The 9,147-nt window shown below is 60.2% G+C and overlaps 1 protein-coding gene across 1 annotated transcript; it reads right to left on the bottom strand.

Moving 5' to 3' along the window:
* Window positions 1–221: 221 nt before the first annotated feature.
* TDRKH (tudor and KH domain containing) lies at window positions 222–8,679 on the bottom strand. Its single transcript, XM_026083695.1, has 14 exons — window positions 8,670–8,679; window positions 7,608–7,743; window positions 7,101–7,207; window positions 6,674–6,863; window positions 5,799–5,938; window positions 5,392–5,716; window positions 4,744–4,910; window positions 4,458–4,630; window positions 4,103–4,167; window positions 3,771–3,922; window positions 3,356–3,481; window positions 2,760–2,856; window positions 1,197–1,703; window positions 222–283 (listed from the first exon to the last, which is right to left on the bottom strand). Exons 2-14 carry the CDS (start codon window positions 7,729–7,731, stop codon window positions 222–224), a joined length of 2,235 nt encoding a protein of 744 aa, XP_025939480.1. The 5' UTR covers window positions 7,732–7,743; window positions 8,670–8,679.
* Window positions 8,680–9,147: the final 468 nt, after the last annotated feature.

Consider the following 9,147-nt stretch of genomic DNA (forward strand, 5'->3'; position numbering starts at 1 on the left):
GATGAGAGAACTTGTCGTGGGTGCCCGAGCTCTACACGCAGCCCCAAGCGGTTCGTTGCAGCTTTGAGGCAGTCAGGCTGAGCTCTGCGCTGCTCTTTTCCTTCCTAGGGACCCCCACGGGGACGGGGGCAGCTCAGCATCTGCCCTGGGCACGGGGGCAATCCAGCAGCGTGATCCGACTCACCTGATCCCAGCCCAGCCTCCACCTGCTCACGAGGGCGTCACAGGGAGCTGTTCTCCATCACGACGACATCATCACCGCTGCCGGACACGGAGGCACCTTCTGTGGGGAGAAGGCAGTTAGAAGAGCCCTGCACTGGCTCTCCTGACACATCATCCGGCCAGCGCGGAGCTGAGGGGACGCTGGCAGGATAAACGGTCCCCAAGAGAGCGGGGACTCTGTGAGCATCCAGCTGCAGGCAGGCAGGAGGAAGGCAAGCGCTGTGCCAGTCTTGCACTAGGTGGGGAGAAGGGATCATTTGGATGAAGCGTCTACAAGCCTCTTTACTTTTATTAGAGTCTCGGGCAGTTTTCAGACAAGTTAAAGCACTGACAGATGTCCTGGACCCTGTATGACTTCGGAAATGCTGTAACGCTTTGGGAAACGTTACAACCTGCAAAGCAACCCTTTAATGCTAGAAGGAAATCACTAGTTAAACACCACAGGGGTTGAATCTAGTGCCAGACTCCCAGGAGGCCTTGGCTCACATGTTACTGGGGTAATGGCACACATCTCCATCCGTAATCTTCTCCAACACGAGGAGCAAACTCAGCCACAGTTGATGAACCCAACCCATTTCTTCTCCGAGGGGATGAGTCCCCCGGATTGCTGTGCGGGACGACCCCGCACAGGACAAGGTCTCCCCATGTCGCGAGGACCAGTCCGAGCCCAGTGATGCCGCGAGCCTGGTGTGCCCGCGCACCGCAGTGACGCCCTCCACCGTGCACAAACCCCAGCGAATCCGCCCCTGCGCTGGGCTGGTTTTGCAGCTGCAGCGCAAGGAAGGCCGAGATCTGCTCTCCGTCACCGCCGAGGCTCTGTGGATTTACACCAAGCCACAAGAGGAGAACTCGGTCAAGGGCTTGTGGAGCATGCAAAGGGATGCGGTTTTGCTCTCCACAGACACCTCTGTGTCCCATACGGTGCTTTAACAGAGGCCAAGGCCACCATAAAGTGTCTGCAGCCCTCTCTGTACCTTGCAGCCTGGTGTTCAGGGCTCTGCCCTCCTCCTCACTGTCAGAGCTGATGAGGATGGGGCTAGGGAGGGGGCAGGCACCAGGCCGGGGGCTGCTGTAAAAGACGGAGGAGTCGGAGCCGGTGCCAGTGTAGAAGACAGAATCGGAGCCTCCATCTGAGAGCGAGAGGTGGTAGCAGCAGCCCTGGATGGCGCCRGTGCTGCTGTCCCCCCAGGTCAAGGCAGGCGGGCAGCTATCATCAGAAAGGACTGAGGCTTCACTCGAAAGGGTGATGGGGGATGAAGCTCCAGCGAGGACCACGTGCTGCCCACATTCCACGGGGCTTCCAGCATCCAGCTGAGCTCCCACCGGCTTGCCGGGCAGGCAAGGGCAGCTGGGGCCAGGCTGGGTCTTGCCAACCCTCGGAGGATGGGAGGGAGCTGAGATCACGGACCGGAGCGCAAGGGTCAGCTGAGAGGGCGGCTCGGTGGACTCCGCATCGCTCCGGAGCTGCTCAGGGGACTCGTCTGCCAAGCCAAAGGCACACGTCGGGCAGGCTGGGCTGGCTCCCGCGTCTCTTGGACAGCAACCAAGGGGAGCCGTCCCTGCGTGGAGAGCATCTCCACAGCTCCTGCCACTGCTCTGCCTTTACCGATCATCCCCCGCCTCCTCCTCGCTGTCCCTTACGGAAAGGGCTGGGACCTCTCACGTCTCTGTGAGCGCACGTCCCCTCCGAGCTCAGCCCCGAGGTGCCTTTTACAGGGCACTCACACGTCTCAATGCAGCTGGGTGGAGACAACGCGGGGGGGGCTCTGCATCTCCCGCCGTTTACAGACCTCAAACTCCTCCTCCAAAGACAACCACGAACCCGTATCGGAGACTACGAACCTACCGACAGCTAAAAGAGAGCTCCAAGAGCACCTCCAAGCTGCGACGCAGCAGCAGCGAGCAGATGCCATGCACATACACCCTGTACCGCCTGCTCCTGACACAGCTGACACTCCAGGCAGTGGCAGCTGTGTGGAAACGCGGCAGCCAGAGGCCAGAAACCTCAGCCGAGAAGTCAGACTGATCCATAAGGAGAGCTGAAATAGCTGCAGCATTTCGACAGCTTCCCAGGGCTGGGGGTTGACCCTACTGAGAGCCTCCCTGGGATTCTCTCACGAATCTCTGGGATTCGTGACCAGCTCCCACTCCTCAGCACCATGCAGAGCTTGTTCCMATCACACATCCCATCCTCCTGTTCTAGAAAATCAGCCAAGACTGCTAAGAAAAGCTGACACAACTACTTGCATTGTCTCCTTTAGCTTCATGCCTCACTCTTTTTCCTTTCCCACTCATCAGCCCTTTTGGGGCAGAATTCTGCATTTGGCAGGAGAGTTATCACCAAACAAGACAAGATGTGAGAGAAAAGGAATAGATGCAACTTGCTCCAATGCCACACAGGGTGAGAGCAGAGGACCCAGGCCTCCAAGACCTGCCTGCTGTCCTGGCCCTTCACAGGACTGACCCTTCATGTTGAGGGACATGGAGATGACAGGATTCAGGTCTGTGTCTGCCCGAGGAGGGCAAGCGGAACTTACCTGAAAGGCTGACACAGGACAAGGTCAGGGGGGTCTCGTTAGGACTTTTCCGGGGCTCCGACAAGAGGCTCTCGAGGGAGTCACCCGTGATGTTCTCCTGCGGCAGGAAAAAGCCGGGTTAACGCAGCTCCTGGCACAGGACAAGGGCACATGACACGGCAGTGCAGCAAGTGGCTGCCCAGGCAGCCCACCCGCCCGCCCCAGAGCTCTCCCAAAGCTCCCCCATCTCCACGGCACAGAGAGCTGCACAGGAAGGGCCAAAATTCCCCTGGTTGCTGGGGCTGCTCTGCTGGAGCCGCTCTGCTGGAGCCAAGCGGCATCCAATTTGCACTCCCTGGCATTTAGAGCCCCCTCTATAACTGGGAACAGAGCACAGACACTGGGATCACGGAGGAGCTCTTGCCATGTTGTACCCGAATCCCACTGCGCCTTGGCTCAGGAAGGAAGCGTCCCTGCTCAGTGGAAAACACTCCCCAGTCACCAGGGAAGGGCTGGCTCCCTACCAGGGGGCTGAATTCATTCGGGAAGATGCGCCTGAGAGGACAGGAGAAYGAGCCACCCTCTCCCATCCTGCAGCAGGTCACGTGCTTACTCACCAGCGTCTCCGCCGTGGCCTCCTTCACCAGCCGCAGGGGTCCGTCCCCCACTGCCCCTTCCTCATCCTCCTGGGGACGCCAGGCAGCGTAGCCCAGCCGCACCAGCTCTGCCCCGATGTTGAGGTTCTGCGTGGAAACAAGATGGGGGCTGGAAAGTTGCAGGCTCACGAGAGCAGGGGAAGCAGGGAAGAGCCCGTGGAGGGACGGGGCAAGGAGGGGAAAGAGCAGTGGTGGGGCTGGGTGATGCCAGAGCGAGGCAGGTTGGAGAGGCAGGAGAGAGAGTTTGAATGAACACGGCTCCCCAAAAAAGGGGGACAGCAGCCAACCGGGCCTGGCAGCAAGGGAGCAGTGGTGGAGAGGTGCTGCCGAGGCCCCGCTAGCATCCCCGCAGAGGCTGGGGCCACACGGGGCTCACCTTCCCGTGGTGGACATCGTACAGGGTGACGTGCGGCCAAGTGCAGAGCCCAGCCTGGATGTAGCTGGAAATTTTTGCCACCAGAGGTTTCCAGTTGGCACAGTAGGTGAGCCGGTCAAACTCGTCCAGGGCTGCCTCTTCCCACTCGTCCCCTGTGGGAAAGGGGGCAGAGGGTGATCAGCTGAGTCCAGCAGAGCAGAGTTTGCTCCAGGGATTGTATAGAAGCAAATAATCCTGGTTATAATAAGGCGGAAGGGACATGGATGAATTCAGCCTTTTTCTCCCCGCCTTGCCTCTCCCCACAGGCTTCCCAAGGTTTCCTCCCGGCTCACCAGCAGGCATGATCCCAGCCAGGCTGCACTCGATGGCCTGGAAAGGCAGGCTCAGGAAGTCAGTCCTGGCAGGGAGAAAAAGCCACGATCACGCCACGCTCATCGCAGTGAGGAGGACCCACTCAGCCCACCTTGGTTGCTCTCCCAGCTTCACGTAGATCTCTGCTGCCCTTCGCACCACAACCACTTCATAAACACTGAATTCTCTTGGCCAAATCCTCCAGCAACGCAGCCATGAGCAACGCTACCATCAAACAAGCCAAACTGCAAACTTCCCGGGGGATGTTACACTACAGCTCCGTCGCCTGCCCAGCTCTTAACGCCCTCCCTTCCGCAGCCAAGCTGCCGCACTCACCGCAGGGCTCGCAGCGCCTCTTGGGGGGCCTCCCCATTATCCCCAAAATCCACATAGTAAAGATCAAAGTTGCCATTCTCCAGAGTGCCCAGGACACGGGCCCGGTACCAGGTGCTGCTGTCCATGTAGGGAGCAGCCACAATGTCCCCTGCTTGTACAGTTGAGAGCTCTGCCTGCAGGGACAGGGCAGGAGAGATGCAGTCACATCCTGAGAGAAGGGATGAGGGAAGCAACATGCGGTCTGAGCCACGGGGGAAGGGGACAGTGCTCCCCGTTCAGGTCTCACCATGCCGCCACTGCTCTCATAGTACTGCGACATCTCGCAGGTCAGCTTGTCCAGCTGCAGGCTGCGGTTGCCGATGATCTGGATCCAGAAGTGGTTGGGGTTTTCCGCAGCCGAGACATAAACCTCCAGGTGCTCATCTGCGTGGAAGCTGAAATCGGGGCTGGGAACTACGAGAGAGGCACAGAGAGTTCTGGTAAGAGCGGGCTGGCCCAAACCTTTCCCTAAGGAAGGCCGGGTGGGCAAGAGGACACCCAGGCCTCTTTCAGAGATGGGGAAAACTCAAGACAAGCCAAGAGCAGAAAGCTGGCCTACTGCAGCACATGGCTCCTGCTCCCAAGAGCACATTTGAGACCATCCAGAGCACAAACTTGGCTGCTGGCTCCAACAACAGCCCAGGATGTGGCTGAGCTGTGCTGCCCTGTTCGCTGGGCCCAGGGTCCTTTGAAGGGTGCTTGTGGCTCCAGCCATGTCAACACCCTGACCAGGGAAGGAGGGAGCAAGTGGCAAAGCTACAAGTCAATATGGGATGATCACAGACCCTTAAAATGGGCCCCACGCTTTGCTAGGCCCTAAGGGACCTTTGCAAATACACCTCTCTGCCACAGGTTCTGTCACATGCAGGAGACGACAAAAACGCACTTTTCTTACCCTCAAATTTCGGCACAGCCGTACCGGGCCTTGCAGCTGGTTCTTCCAGGGACTCACTCTCAGCCCTCAGCTCCTGGGCATCCTCAAAAGCAGCCTTGTCCAAGAGCAAGCCTCCATCCCAGAATGAGCTTCTGTCCCCTTCTCCATGCTCAGGAGCAGCTGACCGGTGGGTGAGAGCCCCACTGGGGAGCGACACTGCCTCGGGCTCTGCTGCCTGCTCCCTCCTCGTGCCCAAGGGCTGCTTGCGCTGGCACCGCATCGCTGTCGACTGGGCCAGCTCCCTCCGAAACGCGTCGTCTTCCATCAGTTTCTCCATGATGAGTTTCTTTGGGGAGAGGAGAGAGTTTGGTTCAGAGTCYATCCCGCAGCAGGGCTTGGCAGGCCGCAGGCCGCTGCTCACCACTCACCTTGGCGGCAGCCACCTCCTTCCGGGTCCCCGAGAGCTGGATGAGTCGGGTCAGGGCCAGGCTGGCATCAGCCTCGCGCTCACAGATCACCTTGGCCCCCGAGCTGCGGCAGATGGCCCGCACCGTCTCACCACCCCGGCCTGGAGAGACACAGCTCCGTGGCAGGTGGGGACAGGGAGAGGATCTTCCCGCGATGAGGGGATACAACTTCAGCCCTCTGAGGAGCTGTTCCTTGCTCTGGATGGACCAAACACCTTCCCAAGGGCCCAGCTCACGGCATACAAGGCCAGCTCCTACTCATGCCCTGGAGGTGGTGTGGCCCTGGAAGCCCCAGACACAAGGTCCAACCCAGAGAGTCGGGATGGAAACAGGGCAAGAGCCAAACGTGACAGGCTGCAGCTTCTCGTGTGTCTCTGTTCTTCACACCAACACCTGCGCCCCCTGCAACCTCCACTGCCTCCCCCACCACAGAGCCTGACTGTCCCTCCTGTTCCCCGGGGAAACTGAGGCACAGTTAGATGCAGGCAGCGCACACTTGGAGCAGGAGTCTGCCTCCACTCGGCAGGGAAGCGGAGCAGCTCTTCCACCCTGATGTGTTCGTGCTGTTGGGCACCTAGAGGCCAGCAATCGGCAAAGCTTTTTAGGCACAGATCAGTAACGATGTAGCTGCGTGCACCCACGGCCACGCAACAGGTAACGTCAGGACACCTCCCACCACTTCCTGCCTCCCAGGAGGGGTGTAGTGCTGTAGTAACACACCTGCAGCAACACACTGCCGCCTCTCCCTGACGCTACAGCCCACGGCCCGCAAGTTACAAACCAAAGTGCCTGGGATCACGCGTGCAATCGGAGAGACACAGCGGCTGGGGAGGTACCAATAATCCTGCCGATGGCTCTTTGGGGCACGTGGAACTGCTCCAACACCGGCGCGTTCTCCGCCACGATCTGGTGGATGGCAGCTTTCGCCTTGCACACTTGGCCGGGGGAGCCTGAGATCACCAGCACCTGCTCCTCGCTGTTGTCCTCAGCCTCCGTGTCGATGTGAGCCCCCGTCTCCTGCCTTAGCTGCAGACACAGGGCACGTTCTCAGCCACTCGGCACCGTGCTTGGCAGACCAGGCCCTGGCTGCGATTTGAGCTCCCAATAAACACCCCACAGGAGTGATTTGGCCTTTTCCCCTTGAAGACTGTTCGCACTAGTGGTTTCAGAGCTGTTCAGAGCCCCCCTGCCCCATGCAGGGGACAGAGGGAACAAAAACAACCCACCAGAGCAAGGTGGCCTTCTCAGGCAGATGACACTTGCCTGTTTGATGGTGGCTCCCTTCCGTCCGATGATGGATTTCATGGCCGCCCGGGGGACTTTCATCTCGATTTCCAGGTCCTCTTCGCCCAAGAAGGTCAGCCGCTCTTCTGAGCGGAGAGCGAGCAGTCACCGCAGGGAGCCCGGTGCGGCCAAGCCCCCTCAGCCCCTTCCCCACGCCGTCTGCCACCGCAGCAGACGGAGCATGGGCACGGACGCGCAGGAAGGAGCAGCACGCCTCGGTGCCCGGTGCATCGCTGCCCCTCACCGGGGAGGCAGAAACCCCACGGATGTTGTAAATAGCACGAGCGAAACGCAAAGCGGGTGCTGCTGCTTCAACAACCTTCCTGTCCCCCGGGATGGTCCCCACAGGGCAGGATGCTTCGTATCAGCTCTAAAAATCCCAGGGGTGTTTCTGAGYGTCTGCGATCATTTGGGGGAAACGAGGTATGGGAGAGGTGGGGAATGGCACAGTCTCGAGACACACAGAGGCTACACTGCGACACCTACCTCGGCTCTCCCGGTACCTGCGGTACAGGATGTAAAGGACTGTGGCGCTGGCCGGGATCCCGAGGATCAGAGCAACTTTCTGCAGAGCTGTCAGGTTACTCCAATAACCCCGTTCTGTCGTCATCTTTCCCGCGTCCTAAAGAGGGAGGGAGTTTTTATCCTAACGGCAGCAGCGACCCTCTCCCCAAGGAGGAGCGTAACCCTCCACCGTGCACGCAGCTCTCGGCGCGAGCCCAGCAAAACTCGCCAGCCCTGCCCACGCTCAGCGAGGCTGGGACGTGGCCAAACCGCTCGCCGCTAGCCGCAGGCCGAGTGCGGCTGCTCCGCTCCGCGAGCCGGGGCTGTCGGAGCACGGCAGCCATCAGGTTTATGCCGAGCTCCCCCAACCGCGGCAGCAGGGAGCTGGAGGAGCTGCCAGCTCAGACGTGTGAACAAGGAGCAGTCGGGAGGAACCACGCAAAGCTTTCCCTGTGCTGGTCCAGCCCATCTGCTCCCAATCCTCCTCCCCGAGAGCTACCGCTGCTTCTCGTATCCCCGTTAGCTTAACGGAGCAACCTCCTTCCTAGCTGCCTGCCGCCTGGAAGGGCTGCGGGATCCCTCGCAATTTTGCTTCTCCACTCGCTCCTGCCTTTGAGCCCTTCTACGAATCGCACTCTCACCACCCTCTCTTCATCCCGCTGGGCCTCACTTCTCCATCCCTATTTCAGGGCCGACAGCGCTTTCCTGACTCCCGCTGAGGACGCTAAAAATGCCGATCCAGCTGGACCAGACACCATTAAGAGTTAAGACAAGCTGGGCTCGTTCCTGGTTTCGTCTGATCAGGCCAAAGCTACTGTCGTGCAGGGAAAGGACCCGCTGCCTTGGACAGAAATCAGCCTGGACGCAGCAGCCCTGTTCCAGGCCTCTCCCCAGAGCAGGCTCAGCGTCATCCCGCACCACTGCCAGCACTGTTAGACCCTCAGAGCAATTAGTAAATAATTAATGAGGTTTCGAAGGGGAGGCGACTCCCTCTTGGCCACACAGAGGGTTCAAGGGGGAGGTAAACCAAGCCACGAGAACCACCTGTGCCCACTCGGGCTGTTCCGCCCTCCAAAACGTGCGTTTCCGGGTGCGCTGCAGGTGCTGGGGCTCAGGAGCTGGAGTTTGAGCCGCAGGCAGGACGAGGACGAGGCGGGATGGAGCTGGACGGCAGGTGCGCGGGGAGCGTGGCCGCGGGGCGCTGTTGCGTCCCTTCGTGTCCCACCCACCAGGCGGGATTTCATGTGAAATCCCAGGTCCCAACACCACCGGGCCCCCACATCGGATCACCCCCAGCCCTGAAGCCCCCTGCTCCCAGTGCCTATAATCCTGGCCCCCAGGCCCATCCYGTCCCACCAGGCCCCGGACACCGGTCCCCCCAAGGCCCAGGAGCCCCGTTCCCAGGTTGTCCCCATCCCCAGTCCTCCCCATCCCCCTTCCCCAGTACACCCAGTCCCACCCCACTCTTGTTGCTGGTCCTCCCTCATTGTCACCCCACGCAAAGTCCTCCCAGCCCCATCTC

Source organism: Apteryx rowi, unplaced genomic scaffold (assembly GCF_003343035.1).
Source record: "Apteryx rowi isolate R43461 unplaced genomic scaffold, aptRow1 scaffold_610, whole genome shotgun sequence".
NCBI lineage: Eukaryota > Metazoa > Chordata > Aves > Apterygiformes > Apterygidae > Apteryx > Apteryx rowi.